Here is a 26,115-nt window from a genome sequence, read left to right as displayed (position 1 = left end):
GTGTTAGGACTTGGTGTTCTTGGAAGTGAGTAAGTCCCATGAAATCCATGGACATTAGTTCCTGGTTACTGCCGCAATAGTGCTTGCTAACAATAGGGGAGCTGTGTGTCCGAGGTGGAGAGATGGAGCTATGGAAATCATTCTTGGCAATTTCTCTGTAAACCTTCCTGTTCCTCACAAGCTGTGTCTTTGACAAACATGTCCTAGGCAAGCTACGATGGTCTTGCAAACTCAGTAAGGCTGACAGAGAATCAAGGTGACACAGTGTAGACCCAGACTGCGTACGAGTGTAGGTTTTAACCGTTGGTGATTGAACCATGTGTCACTGACATCCTCCTGACACTGCACAGGAGCCCGGGAAGTCTTAGGCTTTTCCAGAGAGGTCTGCCATCGGAATGGAAGGCAGGCCAAGTCACACAACTGTGCAGCAATGTGGGCTCCGTGTGACTTTGCAAGATGCAGATAGTGTGATTTCCAGTGAGGAAGAGAAGCCTGTGGCGCTAGCTGTCCTCCAGCCACATTTGTGCTGTCATAGACCCAGGACTGAGGCATCATGCTGTCCATCCTTTGTTTCCAGGAATCCTTGGGGAGATGTTCGGGCAGAGGGCCACTCAGTGAAGCCCAGTGAGGGCTCCTTTAAGGAAACTGTTCTTCCCTTCCTGAGTGAATTGAAGTGCTCCAGCTCTTCTGTCGGGGAGTCACTAGCTTTAAGTGGGTGAAATATGAAATAGTTCAAGAAGGACAAGGCTGTCCTTGACTTACAGTGAGGAGAGAGAGCTACAGACTCAGAAATTACGAATAGGGAAGTGGTTTTAGGGATGTTTCTCAGGATGTTACCGGAAGCTACACTCAGTGGCTGCAGGCAGAAAGAAGGGCTCACGGAAATAGCTGATTTTTAAGTTTTTGTTAGTTTTTAAAGGGGCTCTGCATTTCTTTTTTGCACCAGACTCTGAATTATATAACTAGCCTCTATAACTGTGTTGTCTATTAAATCAGTATCGTGTGGTTATGGACTTAGTGAAATTATCTAAGTACAATTTTATTTTATTTTTGAGACAGGGTTTCTCTGTGTCACCCTGACTGTCTTGGACTTGCTTTGTAGACCAGCTGGCCTAAAACTCAGAGATCCGCCTGCCTTTGCCTCCCGAGTGCTGGATTAAAGGCCTGCACCACCACACCCAGCTATACACTATTCCGCCCACTTGTGTGTCTGCACACCAGAAGAGGGCATCAGATCTCAATATAGATAGTTGTGAGCCACCATGTAGTTGCTGAGAATTGAACTCAGGTCTTTTGGAAGAACAGACAGTGCTGTTAACCTCTGAGCCATCTCTCCAGCCCCTCTTGTTTTATTTTAAAGCCCAGCAGTGAGATAAGCTCTGACAAACGTGCACTCCTGGATGTCCCTGGAATGCACTGTGGTAAACTTTTGATGCTGGAAAGGGCTGCATAAAAAGGCTAAGCATTAGTATTTACAAACTAAAGCATCTCGAAGATGGCTGTTCCCTTCGAAAGGTATTCTAAGATGAGGAAATAATTGTGGGGAGCGTGAGGTTCTTGTCTTATGTGGGCCTTCCGTGACGATGTGGCCCTGTTCTTACTTCAGATCTGCCTGGAAACTGGCTTCAGGGACTCTGTCAAGTCAGGTTAACTGAGCACTGCTATCTCGATGCTAGGTTCTCTTCTCTCCGGCAAGAGGTCCAGAAGGTAGCCTTCCCAAGATGGCTGTCAGGGTTGTTTGTTTGGCAGAGAGATTCCCTGTCCTGAGCTGAACTGAAGGCAAACCCATAGCCAGCCTTAGATTCTGTTCCCGATGGGGGAACTGATAAAGAATGTTCTGCTGTAAAAGTTCGCTGTGCTGTGTCTTACAGAGTGGATGCAAGGTCTTATCACAAAGTGCTGATATCTCAGCCCTGGCATCCCAGTTTACAGCAGACTGTTCGAGAAAACCAGGAGAATCAAACTTGGGCAGTAGGAAGGCGGGAGTGCTAAAGAGACAGCGAAAGTCCTGAAGGACTGGGGCCAGCCCGGCCTCTGAAGCAGACTGCCGTAGCCAGCCTCTGAAGCAGGCTGCCGTAGCCAGCCTCTGAAGCAGGCTGCAGAGGCTAGCTGCTGCTCTGGACAGATCTCAGCTGTAGCAGGTGGCTGGGCGTCACGAGTGAGATAGACGTGAAGGAGAATTCTGGTGCCAAGTGCAGGCAGGGGTCCTGCCAAGGTGTGTCTGCAGGTGCTTCTGGCTTCTAATGGTGAAACAACTGTTGACTTCTTGGTGTGTCCTGGGGTTTACCAACCTGCCCTCCAAGACAGGGTTCAGACACAGACTTAAGAGGCGGAGCCCCCCTCCCTGATATTACATCATGCACAGAGTGCTATTGTAAAGCCCAAGTTGTGAAACCCTCAAAGACCACCAGGAAGCAGCCAGATATAAATCACACAGGGTCTCATTTATTTCAAGCTCAGGGCCTGGACCGTCAGCTCCCTTGTGAGGAGGGAAGATGGTGGCCCCTAGTGCTAGGGGAACAGGGTTTTTAAAAGAAAAAACTGCAGAGCGGGGGTGGGTGGGTTCCAAGCCTTGCTGTTACATGATAGGTTAGAGGGGTTCAGGAAAGTTGTCCTTTAGGCTGATTGGCTGGGGGACCAAGGGGACCCGGGCCAGACCACAGGAGGGAATTTTTCATTTGTTCTGGTCACTGTGACCTGTAGCTTTGATTGGTTAGCCCTGGGTGCAAGCTCCTAGGAACGGTTACTAGCAATATGTTTGTGGCTGTCCCTGGAAACTTGGCGGGGGGGGGGGGGGGGGCAGGGGACAGTGGGGGTCAAGTTCTCAGGCCCTGAATACAAAATGGCATTGGTTTGGTCTCTACACTGTGACAGCCAGAATGGCCCAGTGCAGAGTCTGACGGGTGTCCATGGGTCTCTTGAAGTCCCCTGTGTCCGAGACTACAGTTCCAGACTGAGGCAAAGCAAACACTTCACATGAGGAGAGGTGAAGGGCTGCCACACTGAGGAGAAAGATGGTCTCTCAGGACAGCCGGGCCTGATGCTGGGAGCACCAACCTTGGAGATGTATTGTGTTCCATTCTAAAAAGCAAATCCACTAGATATGAACAGTGCTACTTACTTGGGTTTTGCACTGAGGAGTCAGAAAGGAGTCCTTGGGCAACTGAACCTCCTGCCTGTGCCTTTGGTAACTTTACGGGGTACAGTTGACGACATGAGCAGCGGAAGGGTCGGCAACTGGGGCCACGGCCTGGGGCTGTTTGGGGTTTTGTCTCTTTCTGACCCTACTTACTTTTCCTAACTGTAACCTCGGGTGAGTTACTTGGCTTTGTGCTGCATAGAAAAGGAAGGTAGGCCGTTGCTGCTGGCTGCATGTGTACTTGTGCGGGTTTAGTGGGATACAGAGGATCTGGAAGACCGGCTGGGAGGAGATGCTCAAGGAAGGCCAGCTACGGCCTGCGTGACGCTCTAGACGGTATTTGGAGATGGGTGCACAAGATTAAAAAGAGTAGACCATGGGAAGCCGTTGCTGTTTATGTGGTCATTCCTTTATAAAGGCAGTTTTTGGGGGTCCAAAGATGGCCCACGATGGCTCCATGGGTAAAGGAACTCGCTATGTGTACTAGTTTACTTTCTACTGCTGTGAGGAACTCCGTGACCGAAAGCAACTTGGGGAGGAAAAAGTTTATTTCATTTTAGAGATTTTGCAGGCCATCATGAAGCGAAGTCAGGACAGGAACCCAAGGCAGGAGCTGGAGGTAGGACCTGACACAGAGGCCAGGGGGGAGGGCGGACACAGAGGCCAGGGAGGAGGGCGGACACAGAGGCCAGGGAGGAGGGCGGACACAGAGGCCAGGGAGGAGGGCTGCTTTTTCCTCCTGGCTGCTTTGTTTGCTTTCTTACACCACCCGCTGTCAGCTGGGCCTTCTCACTGCCCAGTCTGATGGAGGAGGCATTTTCTCAAATAAGATCCCCTGTCCCCAGATGACCTTAGTGTGTGTCAGGTTGATAAAATCTAAGCAGCACTGCACAAGCCCAGTGGCCAGAGTGCAGTCCCTGGAACCCAAGGAAGTGTGGAAGGCGTGAGCACACGCTCCACGAAGCAGTCCTCTGATCTCTTCAAGTTCACTGTGGCATGTGTGTGCACACACAGGCACACAATTACATATAATAGTATATATTTTTAATTTTCAAAAAAGGACTTAAAATTCCAAATTTATCCACGATAGTGCTAGCTGTTAATAGAGAAACACTCCAATTTCCAGTAAATTAATGAGGTAGCAATGGTAGTAGAAACTGTCTGTCTGTCTGTCCTGTGCATGCAGCGATCTGGGAGATTACAAGCTTTAACCAAGGTCTTTTGACTTTGTGCATCGTGCTTTAAGCACCAACACCTTGGCACTTCTCAACTATGGCACACATACAGACCTTGAGCTATGAATCTTGCTGAAGTTGAGATTCTAACTGGGCCAGGGCCTGAGACCCTGCAAGGCCTTCAAGTCAGATTGAACCCTCAGAAACAGTGAGTTTGAAGTGGGAGACTGACAAACTCAGAGCCAGAAATTTGGAGGTTGAGTCGTTGCCAACACGCTTGAAACACATGTGTGGATTCCAAGAGAGTCCCCCTCTCCTGTGGGAACAGCCATCTGGCCCGGAGTGTTATCCTGAGAGCCCGGGAGAGGCTGGGTGCTTTCTTGCCATGGAGGCAAACCTACCGGAAGCCAGGAGCTTCTCTACAGAGTAGGTGCAAAGCAGCTGCAGAAATCAGCTATGAGCTGCAGAGTCCTCCTTAGCTTTGAATTCACAACATGGCATTTTAATGTAGAACACAGCTGCTCTGGCAAGAAATCACATCCAAAGACGTAGGTCTGTGTGATTCGGCTGAAATACAAACACGCTTTTAAGCCAGGGGACAGAGGTGTAAGCACATCTGAGGTAAAGGCCTATTATAGAAGAAGTTTCAGGTAAAAAGAAGCTCAGGTCCAGGCGTGACCTCAAACAGGTGATTAACCTCAAACAGTGAAGGCAAAGTTGGTTTGTAGAAGGAAGCACCCATGTTTGAAAATGATGTCTATTGAGTGGCAGAAAAAGTGACAAATCAGAGAAAGAATTGACAGAGTAGGATATGCCCAATTCTTCATGAGAAGAGAAAGGAAAGGGAAGCTATGAGAGGAGAGGGAGGGGGCAAATTTATTGGGAGAGGTTTTTTTGTTTTGGTTTGGTTTTGGGTTTTTTGAGACAAGGTTATTGGGAGAGTTTTATATAGAGAGAGGGGTAAAGACAGAATGAGCCAGAGAATGAGAAGGAGCCAGAAGATTAGAAAAGACTGCTGGAGTTAGTTTGAGGCCAAGCAGAGCAATTGAGAGGCTGATAGAGAAGCCAGATTGAGTAAGTCAGCGAGGAGAGGAGTTTGAGCCAGAACAGCTGAGTTGAACCAGCCAGCCCAGAGGTCAGTAAGCTAAGAAGGTAGTAAGCCTCAGGGGCTGAAGACATTCTAGGCCTAGGTTAGATTATATGGAGGTTAGAAGCTTCCAGGACTAAGTCCAAAAATTACCTCAGGAGAGTAAAAGTTCCTTTTATACTCCTGTCTCCTTCCTTTCCTGCCAGATTGTCTCTGACAGTCACGTGTGCCTCTTTCTGTTCCCTGTACACAGCGGACTCAGTCCCTCCTGCTCCAGTGAATCCTTGCTACGATGGGAGCCACACATGTGACACAACAGCAAAGTGCCACCCGGGAACAGGTGCAGACTACACCTGTGAGTGCACGCCGGGCTTCCAGGGAGACGGACGGAGCTGTGTGGGTAAGTGGCACGGTCTCTGTTTCTGTCACGTAACCCTTGTTTTCACCTTGCCTTCTCCAGCATTAAAGACATCGGAAGACAAGTACCTGTGGTCTTTGTGGCCACCATCAGAAAATGATTTTAGCCTCTGTTAACCTGGGTGTGGGTGTATGAAAACTGAGGCAGAGTCTGGCTAGGTTTGAAAAGATAGTTTGGAAGTGAGAACATGATGTTAAGAGCTATAGAAAAAAAAACATCTTTTGAAATATTGTTTCATTTTTGAAAAGAATTCCCAACGTACTCAGAAATTATCTTTCTATGGCTTAACTGGAAAGACTGGGAAATGTTTCTCCTTATTTCTGGTGAACTGCAACTTGGATTTTCGCCCAGTGTCCAAAATGCTCACATTTCCATGGTTTCTATTTGTCAACCGTTAGCCCCACTGAAGCATCATAGTGGTGGGGAAATTAAGTTTCATCAGTTCTTTTCTGTCCTCACTTTTGCTTAGACGTCAATGAATGTGCCACCGGCTTCCATCGATGTGGCCCTAATTCTGTGTGTGTCAACCTGGTGGGAAGCTACAGGTGTGCGTGCCGCAGCGGCTACGAGTTTGCAGATGACCAGCACACTTGTATCTGTGAGTACCAAAACCTTTTCCCTTTAGCTAGAAGGGTGCTGAATCCTGCCTTGCGATTTGCTTGTGTCTCCATTGCACCCGCTCTACAGAGGCTCTGCTGTGTGGCTTTCATGATATATACCAACGTAACCCTCAGCTGCCGTTAAGTTCAGTCCTCACAGGATGATATGTTACCACTGGGTTCTCTCTGTCTAGATATTGTATTGAGTTAGCGGACGATGTTCTCGGTTGGAGTTCCTGGCCTTGTCACATAACCAGACAGTGACTAGAAACATCCCAGCGGTAGGAAGGATTCATGTTGAAAGGTGTCTGTCTTGTGTGAGGAGCCAGGGACCCCATCCACAATAAATACACCCTCTGAGTCTAAAACACACTTAACAGCCAGGTGGTAGCGGCACACACCTGTAATCCCAGCACTCGGGAGGCAGAGGCAGGCGGATCGTTGTGAGTTCGAGGCCAGCCTGGTCTACAAAGCAAGTCCAGGACAGCCAAGGCTACACAGAGAGACCCTGTCTGTGAAAACCATAAAATAAATAAATAAATAAATAAAATTATAAATTTATTTTAAAAACACACTTAACTTCAAACTGAAGAATGGATCTGAAAGACCATTTTGGGAATTCTGAATTTATCCCTCTGATGGAGCTAGGTGATAATCTAGAAACACACATTCCAGTCTTCAATAAGATGGCAAAATAACAGTGATAGTAAGAATTGTGTGTGTGGTGTGTGTGTTGGGGAGGGAGGTTGTGTCTGTCTGTCTGTCTGTCATGTATGCACAGTACTCTGGAATTACAAGCTATAACCAGGATCTGTTTTGATGACTTAACTGCCATGCCTGACATTTTAAGCACAAACACGCAAAAAACACATCTCAACCCAACTCTTAACACGCAAATGAACCTTGAGCTAGGAATCTTGCTAAAATGGAGATTCTGACTGGGGTAGGCCCTGGGACCCTGCGTTCCTCCGTATCCACAGGTGTGCTGATGCTGTTGGTCTGTGGGTTGGGCTGTGAAGAGAAGGCTCACCTGCACACACGGTTAAACTCTCACTTCCTTTCCTTCTCAGTGGTCGCCCCACCTCCCAACCCTTGCCAAGATGGTAGTCACACCTGTGCTCCAGAGGGGCAGGCTCGGTGCATTCACCATGGAGGCAGCTCATTTAGCTGTGCCTGCCTACCAGGCTTTGTTGGCAACGGGCATCAGTGTTCTGGTGAGTACCCATTGGGAAGTCTGAGGGACTCTGCGTGGTTTCTTTAGGAATACACCCTCATAGAGACACAACACAGCCTCTCCCCTGCTGTGACTCATACAGCCTTGGGATTGCCGGAAGAGAGCAGGCATCTTCAGAGTCAGAAAGGAAGCCCAGCCGTGAATTTCTAGGAATTAGACGTGGTGACAGCCCCCGTGGCTGTCAGCTTGGGAACCTTCTCTTCCTTGGAGCTAGTGTAAGCTGGAGGGACCCACACCTTCAGCACTTCGTACATTCTCCCACCTTTATAACCTTCATCAAGCGCCTGGTGAGATGGGGTTACATGTTGGTTACTTTGGTTGGTTTGTCTGAGGTAGCATCTGGTTTTCCTGTGTAGCCTTTCGCTGGCTTGGAACTCAAAGAGATCCACCTGCCTCTGCCTCAGAGATCAAAGGGGTATGTTGCCATACCTGGCAGTTTTATTGTCACCGTGTCACAGCCTCGATTTAATCTGGGAATAGAGAGAGAGCCTTAATTGAGAAACTGCCTAGGTCAGACTTGCCTGTGGGCATGTTTTTGATTGCTAATTGACGTAGGAGTGCCCAGTCCCCTGGGATGTGCTCCTGGGCTGTATAAGAAAGCTATTTTAAAAAAAAAAAATTTTTTTTTTTAAATTTTTCGAGACAGGGTCTCTCTGTGTTAGCCTAGGCTGTCCTGGACTCGCTTTGTTGACCAGGCTGGCCTCGAACTCACAGTGATTCGCCTGCCTCTGCCTCCCTAGTGCTGGGATTAAAGGTGTGCGCCACCACGCCTGGCTTAAAAAATATTTTTTATTAATTTATTCATATTACATCTCAATTGTTATAGAAAGCTATTCCTGGGCCCGGGAGTGAGCCAGAGAGCAAGCCACTGGTCAGCAGCATTGAGCCTCTGTGGTCCCTGCTTCAGTCCCTGTTTTGAGTCTCTGTGAGGGACGGTGGTCTGGAAGAATAAGCTGTGAAGTAAAGTCTTTACTAAATCGCCCTCGGTCCTAGTGTTTTATCTCCACAGTAGAAAAGCAGACTAGAACAGGGCTTGGGGTGAAGGGGCATGCTGTTGAGCTTGGTCATGAAGCTCCAGCGAGTTGGAAGGCTGTCCTAGCACATTATCTTGGAAGGCCCAGCTATGTCGTGGCAAAGGAGAATATATGGCTTAAATTTTTTTTTTCCCAAAGGAGGCCCTTTCCCATTCCAAACGTTTCCCAATCCTTATTTTCTCATTGTTTCCTCTTATAATAACCGAACTTCAGTTTTGTCACAGATCTCAGTCTATTTAGACAATTTATAAGTTCATGTAGCTTCCCTGAATAACCTTTATATTGGCGCGTTCTTCAGTTTCCTAAACATTCATACTGTTGAGCATGGGTCTGACCTTTAAATAGCCTCACAAGGCTCATCTGTTCCCTGTGGGTTAGGAATCTGGGCATGATTTGGTAGGTGCTGTCTTAGGATCCCTCGTGAGGCTGAAGATGAGGGTCACCTGAAGCCTTCAGCACTTAGTGTGAACAGGTGTCAGGGCTGTTGGCCCTGTGGTTTCCTGTCACGTGGGCCTCTCATGAGGCAAGGCTGTTTGAGTCACAGGCCAGCTTGCTTTATTAAAGCCTGGAGCAAGATGGAAGTCATTGTTTCGAAGATGCTTGCAATGCTGTCTTACTGTGCTGTTAGGAGCAAGTCTCTGAGGAGGGGATGGTTTGAGATTATGCATAAAGACAGGGGTCATCGAGGGCCATCTTGGAGGCCTGCTGACATAGCCACAGCCACGCGTGGCAGGCAGCCTTCTGGGATTCAGAGAGGGCTCATTTTCCTAATGATCCCCCCCACATGCTAGTCTAGGCTAATTATCAAAGTCCCTTGCAGAGTAAAATGTGTGTACGCATTCATATTCAGAGACGTTTCTCCTAGTGTTCATGCCTGTGAGTGAAGGATCCTTGCCAAGAGGCTCTGTGTTGTGGGAACTCTGCAGTCTTGAGGCACACACACGGTTTTTCACTCCCATCAGATGGGTCAGTTTCCCTCCAGCCACAGTTTGTTGAGAACCAGACACCTGGAAAGGCTGTGCTTGGATTTGGGTTCTCAGTCTGGTTTGAGATACCAGCAGGAAGCTTTGATTCGAAGAGAGTCGGGGCTTTCCGCTTTGCCTCCATCTGGAGCAGTTTCAGCCCTGTGTTAGTGTGAGCACCATAGTTCCCAGGCTTTTTACCATTAAGAATCTGGGTGAGGTTGCAGAAAGTCTTGGAGGTTCAAGTGTGAGTTGAAGCCAGGGTAGAGAGGGTCTGTTTTGTTTTTGCCCGGGAGGCAGATGAATGTGGTACAGACATTTTTCTTAGCATTTCTGTGCTTGGAGATGCTGGGTAAAGTGTGGACGAGAGGGTGTGGACAAAATAGAAACAGTGTTTATTTTTACACCTTCAGGTCTCCAGGGAGATCACCTCATGCCACACAGACATGAAAAGCAGACAGTTATGTGTGGTTGGACAGTTAGGGAGCAGAGAGATTGCAAGGGCATATGGACCAAAGCTTGGGGTCTGGATAGTTGAACGGTTAATCGGCACCAGAGAATTAAAACAATGGGTCTGAAAGCAAGTCAATCATTCAGTGGTTGGATTTGCTTCCAGCTACTTCTGTTCCGAACGAGAGCAGGACAGGATGTCAGAGCCCTAAAGCATGGCCTCCAAATGGAGGGTTCCAGGCGGGTTTTCCTAATGTGTTTTTGAGTTTAATGGCTGAATAGTGGAGTCAATTGTGCTAGAATCCAGCTGCCTCTTTCCTGTTGCCTTTGCAGCGAGGGGCTGTCCTGCTCCCCTCAGCCCTCTTGTCTTGACCTTGGTCTTTGTCTGCCCTCAACATCCCTCAGCTAGATGTTACTGGCACCCTCATGTCAGTGGAGATTAAACAGAGAGCTCCTGCCTTGAGGAGAGGCCAAAGTCCTTCCCTGTCTTCTGACTAGCTGTCCTGTGAAATGAGCGCTGACTTCCTGCAAACCCCACCCCCTTGGTGTTTGTGCTCCTCAGGACAGGCCAAAGCCAGCTCTGAGCTCAGGCCCTGGCGACGCTGACTGGCTGTCTATCAGGAAGGCCCTCTGAGTTGGGGGTGGGTTGCAATTCTGGGAACCTACATTTCTCCGGCTTGGGGGGGGCCAGGGAGTCCTCAGGTGTGCTGTGTTTAACTTCTTCAAGGGCTTTTTCTATCCTTGCTGGTCATTCTTGTCAGCTGCTGTCTGCCATAACCATGGCATCCGTGAGGACTGCGCCCACAGCAGGCTGTGTTTCAGGTTCAGTGAGAATCCCTAGGTGAGGGGGGTTTAATAACACCAGAGGTTTGAAACCATGGGGAATCCCCTCTCTCTTAGTTAAAAATAGCCCTAAGAAAAGGCCTCCTGGGGTCCAGCAATAGGCTGTGTGGTCAGGAATTCCTGCTTCCTGCCATTGCTTGAGGTTCCTGTCGGCCACTGGAAGTGTTTCTGGGGCATATTCTGTCATAGCTTGAATTTCCTGCGTTTGGCTGGCCGTTCATTTCATAACTTTGGCTCCACAGTCAGTTCTGTGGCCCCTCTAAGGCCCAGCCAGTTCCCCACTCAGCTGTGCCTTGGAGCTTGCCTCTGAAGAGACAGGGCCTTCTGCTAGGATAATGCTGACAGTTGGTCAATGACTGAGTCGCTGTCTAGGATGCTTTTTAAATAACCCTCTGCTTAATCTTGGGAGGTGAAGGTAACTAGAAAAGCCAGCTTGCTTGCTCAGGGAGAGTGGCTGTGGGTAGAGTTAAGCCCGCTCTTGTGGAGCATTCAGGGCTTTTTTTTTTTTTTAAGACTCAAGGGTGCTGTGTTCTCTAAAGGCAAAGGATAAGCAGATGCTCTCTGGGTGAGCGTAAGGGCTTCTGGTCCAGGGGGCAGAATGCCTGTATAAGGGGCAGTGGGCCGCCAGCCGAGACAACGCCTGAGTGGTAGGATGAGCTGCTGGAGAACATAAGCTGGCTGGGGCCTCAGGGAACCTCTCCCCGCTGTCAGCCGGTTCAAATCTGAACGCTGCTTATAAAGTTCCGTGTTCTAAGCTGGTGTGTGCCCGCCGTGGGCCATACCAAATGGGCATAGCTCCTTCTCTTTTTTTCTAGGCTGCATGCCATCACCCTGTCACATGTTTTGTTTTGTTTTTTCCTCCTCACAGTTCTGTTTGCTGTTGTGGGGCTGTGACTCATGCTTTGTTTTGGTTTTGGTCAAGCCGAGGTCAGACCTGACCAGTACCTTTTGTCCCCCCCCCCCTTTTTTCCTCTGGAAGACTTCCTGTCCCACTGCTCCTGTCCTGCTGCGCCTTACCTCATTCCCTCACAGCTGCTTCAGCAATTCCACTCCCAAGGTTTTCTGGGGGTGTTTTTTGAGTGTGGGATGGGGTGCGAGGTGTCTCACTATTGACAGCACGGGCCAGCTTCAGTGAGTAAGATGAAAAGGCATGTCAGTTGGCTTTGCTCAAGCTGCCCTTTCTGCAGTTTTGAGTACAGTTATGAAAATCCCCGGGGAAGCGCATGCAGAATGTGGGGCCTAAGCTGTTTATCTGTGGCCGACAAGTCCAGGCTCCCGCATGCATCTGTGTTATATCAAAAGTCTCTCCATACAAGTGAAAAGTAATTTTCTGTCAGGCAGTCTCTAGTTGAAGGCTTTGGACAACACTGATCAGGCATGGCTGAAGGTCTTTCTAGACTGGAAATGTGTTTGGGGATTCGTCTGACACCTGTATCTACAAGAATAAAAAGGGAGCTGGTGCCAAATAAAGAAGGAAAAAGGCTATTGTTATCTATATTTATCTTTTCTTTTTGTAATGTCTCTGACAGGAAATTAATGATTTACAGTTTAAAGGTTAGTAGTTGAAAGGAAATAACTTCTAGAATTCACTGTTGTCAAAAGTCACTCCAGAAATACACAGCAGGGTATTTTTCTCTGAGTACCCACATGTTTGACTTCTACCCTGAGCATTTGCTAACACATTCCTGGATTTGTTTTTGTCTTAGTTAGGGTTACTATTACTGTGATGAAACACCATGACCAAAAACAACTTGAGGAGGAAACAGTGTGTTTTGCTCACAGTTGCATATGATGGTTCATCATCAGAAGCACTGAGGGCTCGAACTCATGCAGGGCTGGAACCTGGGGGCAGGAGCTGATGCAGAGGCCATGGAGGGGTGCTGCTTACTGGCTTGCTCTTCCCGGCTCTGTTGTGCCAGCTTTCTTACAGAGCCCAGGGATGGCCCCACTCACCATGGGCTGGCCCTCCCCCGCTGATCATTAATTAAGAAAAGACCTTACAGCCAGGTCTTATGGAGGCCATTTTCTCAAGGTTCCCTCTTTGATGTCTCTAGCTTTTGTCAAGTTGACATAAAACATGCCAGTACATTGACTCTCATACGAACTCTGGTGCCCCATATTTGACCATGTCCCCTTGATGGGGAGGCCTGGTGGCACTCAGAGGAAGGATAGCAGACTACCAAGAAGAGACTTGATACCCTAGGATCATATTCAGGGGAATGAGGTCCCCCTCAATCACAGTCATAAGGAAGGGGAATAGGGTGAAAGCAGGAGGGAAGGAGGAATGGGAGGATACACGGGATGGGATAACAATTGAGATGTAATATGAATGAATTAATAAAAAAAATTATAATGCAAAAAAAAAACCCCTTGCCAGTACATGTTTTGTTTTACACTTAACTGTTCGATATTAGCATTTCTCCACTCACACCTAGAGGTGCTCTAAAGTTGATAACTTGTTGGGCCATGTGCGCTGGGACCATGGAGTCACACGGCTGTTTGTGATGAGGTCATGGTCTTCCTTCCTTCCTTCTCCTCACCTCCCTGCGCCTGTCCCTGACCTCTGCAGATGTTGATGAATGTGTGGAAAACAGATGTCATGAGGCAGCTCTCTGCTACAACACCGCTGGGTCCTTCTCCTGCCGTTGCCAGCCTGGGTATCACGGGGATGGGTTTCACTGCACATCTGGTGAGTGAGGGAAGAGGCTCGGTTAAGCTTGGGGGTCTCCCAGTGACTTCTCTCTTAGCTTCTTCCTTGCCCATTCTTGATAGAGCCAGGTCTGAGGCCAGGTGGGGGCACTTTCCAAGCTCTGGATTCTTCTCAGTAGCCTCCTGATGTCCACCGGTCGCCAGTTAGTATATGAGCTTCTTGGCGTCTATGCCATTCACTCTGTGGCTGCTCTGGTTCACCACCCTGGTGATCAGCTTTGCCGAACGTTGTCTGGCTAAACCATTGAGGACAAGCTTATTCAGGAGGTGCCTCGTGCCCCAGTGAGCCGGCAGTCAGTACTCACGGTGACTGCTTTGCGGGAACCTGGCCAACACACAGCAATGTGGATGCCATTGACCTGGGCTTCTCAGATTTAGCCTCTGGGCCCCAAAGAATGGATAGACTTAACTTGTCTTCTCCAGAGTCTCCCAGAATGCCAGGCGGGTGCCGCAGGTTACTCTTCACTTTGTCCAGATGGCATTTGGCCCCCAAGGGCTGAGGAACAAACTGGGTTAGCTTACATTTATAGTCACCTGGGGATGTATGGGGCAGATGGGGGGTACTAGGAGCATCTAAGGAGATGGTAGCAAAGCTAAAATAAGAATTAGGACTCTAAAATGTTAGTGTCTTGCTGTTTCTCTATGTCGTGGTAGCTTTCAATTGTAGGGAAGAAATGCTCAGGACGGAGGGCTTTATGGGGGCCTGGATAGTGTGCGTGGGTCGCAGTGCCTCCTATTTCTCCTTTGTGCCTCCCTCAGCTGCGGTTCCAGAAGATTCCATCTCAGGACTGAAGCCCTGTGAACAGCAGCAGCGTTATGCCCAAGCACAGCATGCCTACCCTGGGTCACGGATCCACATCCCCCAGTGTGATGACCAGGGCAACTTCGTGCCACTGCAGTGCCATGGCAGCACTGGCTTCTGCTGGTGTGTGGACCCGAATGGCCATGAAGTCCCTGGCACCCAGACTCCACCTGGTTCCACCCCACCTCACTGTGGACCACCATCAGGTGACCCTCCTGCCCCTAAGAAAGACCTTATTCCCCCCTTGGGCCTGGAGTCCAGGAACAAAATGGCTCTGGCAGTGGGTGGTTTATAACCCAGCTCTGACTGTGCAGATGTGGGTCTGACTGGCTGCTGTATTGTCATTTCAATTTTTCCTCCAAAGAACACTTGGACGATACAGGCGCACCCATGTGGTGTTCATGTTAATGCCGTAGAGACATACAGATACATATGTGACATGCAGGACTCATTACACATTGGACTCCAACTGCACAGGTCCTTGCTGAGTGGTGACTAAGGCTGAGTGAGTCAGGCTGTGGCCTACCGTGAGAGGCTTGAGAGAGCTAGAGAGCCTTTCCAGCATTAGCGTTTTATCTAAAAGAGAGATGCCTAAAGTATTCATGTCACTTTCCTGTGGAAAGCAGACTGAAGGCTGTGCTAATGTTAGCGGGTAAAATATGAAGGCTGTGCTAATGTTAGCGGGTAAAACATGAAGGCTGTGCTAATGTTAGCAGATAAAACAGGTATGAAACTCAGTGGATCCGTTGAGTTTCCTCTTAATCCAATGGCCCCATCCGTCTCTGGCCAATCCAACATGGTTGTGGGAAGCCCTTTTTTTCACAGCTGCTTTTACAGGAGCTATAGGCTAGGAGTCCATCGTCTGACCTGAGGTGCTCATGGCAAACATGTCGTCTGTCTCCTTCCTACCAAGGTTCTGGAACATGTTGGGCAGAGTCACACTGGCGATGTGAGCCTCAGGCAGCTCACACTGGGCAGCCTTCCCGCCCCTTGCTGAATTTATTCAGAAAGGGCAGCACATGCCACACAGCTTTAGCCCAAACACTCCCTGATCTGGGAGCTAGGATCCAAAGAGCTACTTTTAAAGTTATTAAATAAAAAAATTAAGTTAAAAAAGAATCACAAAACCACTGGTCTGAGCTTTAACTGTAAGGAAAATAGAACTGGGCAATCTCCAGCAGTTTTGACTGTTAACATTTGGAAATGGCCAGCACCTTCAGTGGTTTTGGTTGGTTGGTTGGTTGGTTGGTTGGTTTTGGCTTTTGGTTTTTTTCGAGACAGGGTTTCCCTGTGTAGCCTTGGCTGTCTTGGACACCCTTTGTAGACCAGGCTGACCTCGAACTCACATTGATCCGCCTGCCTCTGCCTTTTGATTTTAGTGGTTTTTTGTTTTTTGTTTTTGTTTTTGTTTTTTGTTTTTTGTTTTTTGTTTTTTGTTTTTTTTTTTTTTTTGGTTTTTCGAGACAGGGTTTCTCTGTGTAGCCTTGGCTGTCCTAGACTCGCTTTGTAGACCAGACTGGCCTCGAACTCAGTGATCCACCTGCCTCTGTCTCCCGAGTGCTGGGATTAAAGGCGTGTGCCACCACGCCCGGCTGATTTTTAGTGTTTCTAAGAAGCATGTAGATAAAAATTAAGAGGATGGATCTGGGAAGAGTTGGGGGGAGGGAGGGTGAATAGCATCAAAATAGATTGTACAAAATTCTCAAGAAATAAATCAACAGTAAAGAATCACACAGATAGCCTCGTAATGGGTCACACAACAGCGATCCTTTTTGTCCCTACTGTTAATTAGGAAAAAGAGTCTGCAGGCCTTAAAAACTAAGGTGCCTAGAGAAATCCTGTGTCTGCAATGGTTCCTCTCAAAGTCCTCAGTTCTCTGTCAGAGGTTTGAGAGTTAGTGGTTAGTGGGGCCCGTGGAGGGATGGCTCTGCAGTGTATTAAGTTGATTAAAATAGCATGTGCTAAGGGTAGTGACTCGGGCTGAGACGCTGATGACTGAGGATACATTCTTCTGTGTCGGCCCAGACTTCTTCCTTGGTACGGCTTGCCAGCCCTGACTAGTCTCATTTGCATAATCAGGTCTTGCTCTGCCCTCAAGACTCCACACTGTTTGAACCCTAACCAACCAGAAGCAGGAAAAGAAGTTAAGCCCAGGGCTGCGTAGCATAGCTAAAAGCAGGCATGAAAGGGGGGCCCACCTGTCAGCGGCCTGAGACCCAGTTGACTTGCTGTGAGTTTGCATCCAGTCAGACACATGCCCATGTTGGGTGGTCCCCAGAAACAAGAGCGGCTGTTTGGGGGTGTATGATGAGGAACTGGTTGCTGGTGCTTATTCCCACCGTGAAGTGGATGGCGAGTATTTGGTCTTGGAACACTTTGAGCTGAGCTCTTGCCTTTGTCTCCTTTACTTCCTGTCGGGTCATGAGCAATAGCAGCCTGAGGGGGGCCAGCCGCTTCCCAGACGTGTGAGTCTTGAGTGAGCTTGCTGAGTTTTGAGATTGGGGGCTTTGTGGGTATCTCCCCTCTTCTCAGAGGACTGGTCCCTCCATCCCTGTTGTGATGCCCCCAGCTTTGCTGTTTGAGGTACCTGGAGGGTTCCAAGCAGAAGAATGGACTGAGATACCCTAGGCTTTAAATGCACCATTGTGGCTGCTGGCTGGGTGTGCACTGGTCTGGTTCAGCATAGGAAGGTGGGAGCAGAAAAGCCAGCCAAGAGGCTGTTGCTATGGTCCCAGTGTGTGGTGATGCCCTGGGTTTAAATGCCCCCCATTGTGGCTGCTGGCTAAGTATACACTGGTTTGGTGGGGGGAAGGTGGAATCAGAAAAGCCATCCAGAAGTCTGTTGCCATGGTCCCTGTGTGAGAGGATTCCTGTAACCAGGGCTACACATGGGAGACGTGGCAAGAAGTCAAGATAATCTAATGGCCCTTGTTTGTTTATTGTAGTTGTTTGGTTTGGGTTTTTGTTTTTGTTTTTGTTTTGTTTTTGACACAGGGTCTCTGGCTGTCCTAGAACTCACTATGTGAATCAGGCTGGCCTCGAACTCACTGAGATCAGCCTGCCTCTGCCTCCTGAGTGCTGGATTAAGGTCATGCATGACTGTGTCACCTCTGGTTGGAGTGTGTCGAGAGGTAAAATTGATGAGACTGTTTTTGTCATGAGATGTAAGGAGTGAGAGAGAGTCATCAGAGTGATTGTGTCTGGGCAGTGGGAAATGAAGGTACTGTTTGGCGGAACTAGAGGCATGAGGCCCAGTTGGGGGGAAAGCAGGGGCCCCGCTTTTATTTTTGTGCTGAGATTTCAGTTATGTATCTGGATGGTGGTAGCAGGGAGGTAACTGGCTGTGGGACTCTGTTGAGCATAGGCTCTGAGTTGCAGGAATTAGCCTTCAGTTAGGTTCCGTGGGTTAGGACGTTCTTTAACCACAGTGTGAACCACAAGTCTGAGGATTGGAGGAAGATGGGGGTGGGGGTGGGAGGTGGGGGGTTGAGCTACTGGAGAAAACAGGGGCAGCATTGTGGCAGAAAACTAGAGCGTGGAGGAAAGGTTCAGCTTTGAGATAGTTTCAACAATGTGACTGACGGCTGTGAATTCTGGAAGCTGCGATGGTTTCACACTGCTCGGTGCTGTGCTGTATACATTTGCTGCCCTGTCACTCCTGCTGCACGTAACTTTGCAGTGAAACTGAGGACCACAGGCAGCGCAGCATGGTCTTCAGCCCTGCTTTCTAGGACGCATAGCTTGTCCTGAAGGTGGGTCTTTTACCAGTAAGTCTAAAAGCTGGAGACAAGTAGGAAAGGGTTGTTTTTAAGTGTCATGTGGGTCACTGAGTCCTCAGAGAGTCTGTGCTGTGTTCTGTCATCAGAGGAGCCCTGGGCACATGGCCAGGTGTCCATGTGTGTCTCCCCTGGCCTGAGTGAGGTGTATTGTTCTTTTCTGATGTGGCTGGGCCTCTATGGCAGGTCCTTCTGCCCTTGGGAGAGAGGAGCATCAAGGAACATCAGGGTGACTTTTTTTTTTCCTTCCTGGGTTTCCACAGAGAACTGAGAACACATGTGCTCCCCTGGCCTGGTATCAGGGGCATGGCTAAGGCTTTGTTACTGGACAGAGGAAAAGGAGGCCCAGAGATCAGGGGTTGAGACTTGGAGCTGTACCGGTCTCCATTGGTCATGCATGGTTTGCTTTCCCCATCTCAGAGCCCACCCAGAGGCCTCGGACTGTCTGTGAGCGGTGGAGGGAGAAGCTGCTGGAACACTACGGGGGCACACCCAGGGATGACCAGTATGTGCCCCAGTGTGACGACCTGGGCCACTTCGTACCCCTGCAGTGCCATGGGAAGAGTGATTTCTGTTGGTGTGTGGACAAGGACGGCAGAGAGCTCCAGGGCACGCGCTCGCAGCCAGGCACCACACCTGCATGTAAGCATGGGATGGTCCAGGCTCCTTTGTGCCTTTGAGGGCCTTCTCTTGGGTTTTTGCTTCCCGAGCTGAGCAGGGTGGGGTGGAAAAGGGCTACAAGGTCTGATGAAGTCATTTCATTGATAAGCTGGGTTGATTTATCAGGGTGTCTCAGGATTCAATCTAGAGTTAATATTGCTCTCTCACTAGTAGTTTCTGCTATAAGGACAGCTCATCTTAGTCCAGAGTGCGAGTCATCTGCCTCCCCAGCCCTAGGTGAACGAGGACAGTGCCACCCTGGGCCCCCAGTGAGCCTTGGCCCTCCAAAAATGACAACAAAAACTCTGCTTTGTTTGGAGGCAATGTGTTATCTTCGTCTCCTGAGTAACTGGCAGAAATAAATAATCTTAAAAAAAAAAAAAACCCTTTGAAACCAAAATTTCCTTGGAAGCCATCTGTCATATGAAAAACTGGATAAATTTGGAAGGTCCCATGTGCAAAAGTAACTCTTCTTTCTCTCCCCACCCACCCGTCTCTGTTTCCACAAACAGGTATACCGACGGTTGCTCCACCCATGCTGCGGCCCACACCCCGGCCCGATGTGACTCCTCCGTCTGTGGGCACCTTTCTGCTCTATGCCCAGGGCCAGCAGATTGGCCACTTGCCCCTCAATGGCAGCAGGCTTCAGAAGGATGCAGCCAAGACTCTGTTGTCACTGCATGTAAACAGGGTTTTTCCAGGGGGTTGGTGGGCTGGGGGTGGGGGTGGGGGTGGGGCTAGAATTGTGCTCAGTGGTTTTCAGAAGGCCTCTACCTGGTGTCTCAGGGCAGGGAAGTGTCGTGCGGGGAATCCTAACATGCTTCTGTCTTGCACTCTGCTTTAATGGAGTTCAGTTGCTGAAAGACAAGTCTGACCCATTCTAGCTGCTGTATCTCGAGGGCTCATAGATGGTCAGATAGACAAAGGGTTTCAGAGCTGTGAGGTGTGTGAATGCAAGTTCCCGGGGGTTCTGTTCAGGTAGCAGACATTTGGAAGCCTTAAAAAACCAGGAGGCTGTCTCTGGTCATTTGACATGTTAGGGTAGAAATCCACCCAGGATCACATGTCAGCCTGTCCCCTTTCATTTTGGTTACATCACTTTGACTCATTTCTTTCCTATCCTTCTCATCCATGCTAAAGCTTTGGGGAGTGTATGTTGTTGATGCAGTGCCCATGTGTGCTGCACACCCCTCCCCACGAACTTGTTTCTTTTTTCTTTAAAAAAAGATGATGTAAACAGTGTTCTGCCTGCACGTACACCTGCAGGCCAGAAGAGGGCATCAAATCACATTATAGATGGTTGTGAGCCACCATGTGGTTGCTGGGAATTGAATTCAGGACCTCCGGAAGAGCAGTCAGTGCTCTTAACCTCTGAGCCATCTCCCCAGCCCGAAAGCGTATTTCTTGAGCTAGCAAGGCACTTCCATGTGGAAGGAGGAGGGACTTCTCTGAAGTGGGAAGAAGAGAAACATTGGTATCTACCATGGAAACTGGTCTGACCCCTGTCTACACTGAACAGACTTTTCATACCGGCAGGGTCTCTGTATTTACTTCTGTTAAATCAACTGGGGTTTGATTCGAAGAAAGTGTAAAGGCAGCCAGTGTATGGCAAAAAAGATGGGTCTTTTCTTCTTAAGATTCAAGACTCCATCCCCAGTCCTGCTTTCTATAATGTACTGCTTTGTAAGTTTCCTGATGCTAACTACCTTGAATTCTAGCCACACCAGATGACTTGATTGCACCTCTGAACATGTCTGATGGACAGGGAGGAGCTGGGTACAGTAGAGCTGAAGGAGAAAGGGCACAGGAATTACAAGCATACTTCCTGGCAACTTACCTAAAATGTGACCTTCATACCAAGAAGCATGGTTTCTGAATCCCATGAGCCGCTGGGCTTTTAAGTTTGACTTTTCAAATAAAAGTGCCGTCGACCTTAAGTCCCCCCATACAAATGCCAGCTCTTCTGCAGTGTCTCATGGTGACTACTGCTTTAGGCACAAAGCAAGCCAAGCTCCAGGAGACTTTGCTAGGCAAGGCAGAGACTGGTGTGGCCAGTGTTGGTTCCCATGTCTGCTGGGGGTTTGCACGGCAGGAATCTGGGTTAGAAATGGAAACAAGCCAAGGCTCAAGTGGAGCTCAAGCAGGGACATCACAGATTTAGGGTTTTGAATAAGCCTGCCATTCAGCGGAGGGCAGGGGAGAGACTGCACTAGCCAAAGGCTGCGTGACCACGGTCCTCAAACTGCTGAATTACAGGCTCTGTCCTACACTGCACAGCTGAGTGCCGCTCACCTTAAGAGGCAGGGGTGACTACAGCTCAGGCCAGGGAGGATTTCAGTCTATTAAACCAGCCAGGAAAATTTTGTTGGCATGTACTGTCAGATTTTAGAAAGGCTTTTTGAGAAAATGCCAGTAACACTTGGAAGCATTCATCTTCTGCACCCTTAAATATTAAGGACTAACTTAGTGGGGACGATCCTCTCATCAGTGAAAGGGCTGATTTTTCTCATGAAATGACTGTTTTTATGGCCAATGGTAAGAGTGCTGGAGGAACTTACTGTGTGGTAGGGCCACCAGGACTCTTTATGAACGTTCTAATGATTGAAGAGTTGGAGGAAATGAAAGCGTAGAGGTTAAGTGGCTGAGCCTGGCTTTGAGCCTAGGGAGGGGTCACTACATATGTGTCTACCCACTGGGCTCCACTGCCCCACACCACACAATGCTGGTTGCTCACAGTAGTGCTGTTGGGCTGTGAACTTGGGGGTTCGGGAAATCCAAACTCTCCTGATTTTGCAATTGGTCCTCAAAGGGCTCCATAGTTGTGGGGATTGACTATGACTGCCGGGAGAGGATGGTCTACTGGACGGATGTTGCCGGTCGGACCATCAGTCGGGCCAGCTTGGAAGCAGGAGCAGAACCGGAGGCCATCATCACCTCAGGTCAGCAGCTTCATCCCGTGGACACTTGGCAGTACATCTTATTTTACTGTCCTTGGCCTGCTTCGTCCTGGTGTCTCCTGTTTTTAATTTAAAGCGTAGGTTTTAAGTTTTATGCAAATTATTTTTAAGCTGTACAGGCCTTGTCCCCCTGCAAACAGACAGTTACACAGGAGGAACAGAGAGGTGATTTTTGGGATGAGACAAATTGTTCCCAAAAGGAGTGGTTCTCACTAAGGCTTCAGGGTCTGACGGTGTCTATCGCCTGACCCCGGCGCCGGGTGCCAGCTGCCTTGGTTCTGGGGATTAAGACTTTTATGCTTTGGCTTCTGTCAGCTGTTCACCTTTCACACCCACAAGTGCTCCTGTCCTGCCTTTGTTTCCAGGTCTGATAAGCCCGGAAGGACTTGCCATTGACCACTTCCGCAGAACAATGTACTGGACAGATAGCGGCCTGGATAAGATCGAGCGGGCCGGGCTGGATGGATCGGAGCGTAGGGTCCTCTTCCACACAGACCTGGTGAATCCGCGAGCCATCACTGTGGATCCCATCCGAGGGTTAGCCGGCTTCCTTTGTCCTCTCGTTTCACCTGTAGGGCTGCTGTGGAGCCCCTGGCTCTGCTTACGCTAATTTACCAGATACATGCCGAGATGCTGCTGGATACCAAGCATTCTTATGGGCAAAGTCGGTTTTTGTTTTGTTTCGTTTTTTGTTTGCATCATATGAGGCAGGAAGTAAGATGATGTGCAGATAAGAACATTAGCTTGGGATTTGTCGTTCAGAGAATTCTGGCCCTGCCAGGGGAGGATCTAGGTGCTGCCTAGATCAGGTGATTGTTAGGCAGGGCTTTGGAAAATGGTGGCTTTCCTCAGCAGTACCTCAAAAAGCCTTGTTATAACCACAGAAGGCTTTGCCTTTTTTGTTTTGTTTTCTGGATGGAGAGTATACAAAGTCCAGATAAAAATGTTCCCTCTCTGTGACAACTGCCAAGGCTGTCACCCCAGGATGTCCAGGCCTGGGTCAGGGGTCCCCAGGATTAGGCAGCATCCGCAAACAGTGAGGAGAAAGCCTCGAAGGTGATTTGGACTTTGTAAGTTCTATACATGAAGGTTCCTTATCTGCAGGACTAAGTAGCCCTCAGGGCTCTTCTCTTGATAGTTGTTGGTGCTTAGTCCGAAAGGGCAGGAGCTGAACATGGTACCTCGTACGCCCCAGGATCTGGATTCTAGAGGAAGATGTCAGGAGTGCTGCCTTGACACCAGCTTCGTGGCATGGAGACATGCTGCTGTCTTCGCTGCGCCTCAGAGCCTTAGCTGCTCTTCCCCAGGGCACTGCTCACTGTGTGGATCCCAGCCTTGCACAGAGCGCAACGTGTTCTCTGCGTCTTCCTGCCGCTCACAAGGAGTGATGCTCACAGTGGAGGAAACTCGGGTTTCTTCCCCGCGTGCCAGGGTTCTCTGTGGTTCCACCAGCAAGTGTCTACAGCTTTCATGGAAGTTCACAGTTTCTACTCCACAACCCTGTTTCCATATGGACAGCACGTCCAGTGAATGAGCTGTTTTCTGAGTATTTCACGTGTTAGGCCAGAGGGTCTCTGTCCCTGTTGGCACAGGTGTAGGACAGCTAAGGTTTCCCTTCAGCACTTGGTGTTTTCCAGGAGTTTATTCCCTCCGTCCCTCAAATCCCACCCAGTTCTCTATAACAGGTCCCGTAGTTTCTACCTTGAGACTTTTTCTAACAGATATATTTCTTTGGATTGTAGGCCCAAGACCAATTCAAGATTTCAACAAATTAAGGGTTTCGGGGCAACTGCATCAGGCGTGTTACAGGCAGGGCTCTAGACAGTTATTAGATAGTGACTTCGCACACAGCTGTGGTTGTCAGAAAGCCACGGCAGCCTAAGGCAGTGTTTACTGTGAGTGAGGTATGTGGGTGAGGCTAAGCAAGGACGATTGGTAATGCCAGTAAGCGCCAAGGCCACCATACTGCAGTCTTGCTGAGAGACACAGGCCCTTTCTAAGCTCCCATGTGGGCCACTGGCAGGGCCTTTGCCAGCCTTTGGGCACATGGATGTCTTCATAGGGTACCTTGCAGTGTAGAATTTAACGTCCCCCCGGGGAGCAAGGAAAGGCATTTGGCAGAAGCCAGTTTTTAAAAAACCAAAAGTGTAGTGATAGCATGACTTCCAATACCATACCCTTCACCAGGAGCAAGGCACCAAACTCAGCCAAACTCAAGATGAAGGCTGTGAACACCAGGAGGTGGGGATCAGCGGAGCCGTTGTGGCTGTGGCTCACCCTCCACTGCACAGCAGTCCTTTCAAGGGCCTGGGGAGTCGGGGAGTGCGTGGAGGGAGAGGTATGGGAGATTGTATGTGCTAAGCACGAGCCCTGCCACTAAGCTTGTCCCCAACCTCTGACAGCTGCTCAAGACAATCTTACAATTTATCCACAGCAACTTGTACTGGACAGACTGGAATAGAGAAGCTCCTAAAATTGAAACATCATCTTTAGATGGAGAAAACAGAAGAATTCTGATCAACAAAGACATTGGATTGCCCAATGGATTAACCTTCGACCCTTTTTCCAAACTGCTCTGCTGGGCAGATGCAGGTAATACTGGTGAAAGACAAGCCTCCCATACAGCAGTGTGAGCACTATGGGGATGTCACTACAAAGCCAAATTCTGCCCATCTTTTAGATCTTTTCTGTCTGTAAGCTTTAAAACAACATTTACAGTGATTCTTACAGTAAATCTTCTGAGGCTCAGGGGGAGGCCTGGACTGTAGCACGTCTGTCCGTCTGTCCTGCCCCACCCTACTGCTGTTTACACTTGGGTGAGCTGAGAGTGGCCTTTCTGGGCCATTGTTATAGTTTTATGTAGGAGTTTATCACGTGGTGTGCTAAGTGGATGGCCTCCTTCAGGAACGCATTTGGTTAACACCAGGGTTACCTATTTTGTGGTATGGTTTGCATTACTAGAAAACATCAAAGACACTATATGCATCTCATTCTACTTAAGAAAGTTAAGCTCTCAAATTTATTGAACAAGTAGCTGGATGTTTTTTACAATCCAGTTGTTTGAACATTGTTTTTTAAAAAGTATACGGAATGTAAACATCTTTATAAGTAATACAGAACTTGAAAATTCTCATTCTTTAGTTTTTTTTTTCTTCTTCAGAAATTCACAGTGTTTCCATGTAAAACTTCGACTACAATTTTCTTTCTTATGCCTAAAATTTATAAATATGTATTTTGGTCAATCTGGGTGTTATGTTTTCAAGTTATAAATTTAGGCTTATACATTTATAAAAATGCTTATCTTTAATGCCCCTCTTGGAAAGAAACTGCCAGATTTCCATAGATAAGATTATTTCTTCCATAAAAGGATTTAAGTTTGCATCTCTACTCAAAACTTGAGTTCTCTGCACCAGTTGGAGATGAGCCTTAGGACAGGATTCACAGTTGCTAATAATGTACTACGATGAGAGTAAATACCCCACTTCTAAATTCTGCCTGTTCCTCTTGAGTAGGGCTTGGGCATCTCATTTTAGCGTCCGTTTGCTCATGGCATAGAGGGACCTCATTTTCTCCCTTGGATGTCTTAAAAGGAACCAAAAAACTGGAGTGTACACTACCTGATGGAACTGGACGACGTGTCATCCAAAGTCACCTCAACTATCCCTTCAGCATTGTCAGCTATTCAGACCACTTCTACCACACAGACTGGCGGAGGTGAGCCCCACCCTGGAACAGCCCGAGAGGGCAGCGGGTTCTGGAGAGCATGCTGTGTTTTGCCAGTCAGCAACTTTCATTAGGAAGCCTTGTTTGGCTGTCTACCCATTGGCAGATACCTCTCTTTAAAATCACCCCTTCACCCTGAAGGTTGATGGTGTTGCTTGAAGGCAGCATATAATTTGAAGATATTTGATAATAAACTACTTAGAAAGAGGCATTTATTTAAATCTGTTCTTAGAGAATGAATACTTTTAAGTGGTACAAAGTTTTAACGTTTTCCTTTTTTAAAAATAACATCAAGCTGGATGTGGCAACACACGCCTTTAATCACAGCACTCTGGAGGCAGGCAAATCTCTCTGCGTCCAAGGTCAGCCTGGTCTACACAGCCAGGGTAACACAGAGAAAATCTGTCCTCAAAAACCCATCAACTGTCCACCTTAAAGATTGAAAAATGCTATTTGGCTCCAAGGTGAGAGCTCTTAAAAAACAGAACAAAGGTACACATTGGAGTCCTTTTCTTCTTCACTACAGTTTTTATGAGACCTAAGTGCG

The 26,115-nt window shown here is 48.5% G+C and overlaps 1 protein-coding gene across 1 annotated transcript in view; it reads left to right on the top strand.

Moving 5' to 3' along the window:
• Window positions 1-26,115, top strand: part of NID2 (nidogen 2) — a 64,694-nt gene that overhangs the window by 37,413 nt on the left and 1,166 nt on the right. Inside the window, exons 9-19 of the mRNA XM_084793886.1 lie at window positions 5,655-5,801; window positions 6,289-6,417; window positions 7,489-7,632; window positions 13,511-13,630; window positions 14,410-14,658; window positions 18,649-18,870; window positions 19,401-19,570; window positions 21,698-21,827; window positions 22,211-22,382; window positions 24,280-24,437; window positions 25,436-25,559. Of these exons, the coding sequence (XP_084650012.1) occupies window positions 5,655-5,801; window positions 6,289-6,417; window positions 7,489-7,632; window positions 13,511-13,630; window positions 14,410-14,658; window positions 18,649-18,870; window positions 19,401-19,570; window positions 21,698-21,827; window positions 22,211-22,382; window positions 24,280-24,437; window positions 25,436-25,559 (1,765 nt within the window). The remainder of the gene's footprint in view (window positions 1-5,654; window positions 5,802-6,288; window positions 6,418-7,488; window positions 7,633-13,510; window positions 13,631-14,409; window positions 14,659-18,648; window positions 18,871-19,400; window positions 19,571-21,697; window positions 21,828-22,210; window positions 22,383-24,279; window positions 24,438-25,435; window positions 25,560-26,115) is intronic.

This window comes from Acomys minous, assembly GCF_964271855.1.
Source record: "Acomys minous genome assembly, chromosome: 9".
Classification (NCBI taxonomy): domain Eukaryota; kingdom Metazoa; phylum Chordata; class Mammalia; order Rodentia; family Muridae; genus Acomys; species Acomys minous.
Note: the sequence above shows the minus strand (reverse complement) of the source record. Positions and strands in the feature narration are given on the sequence as shown.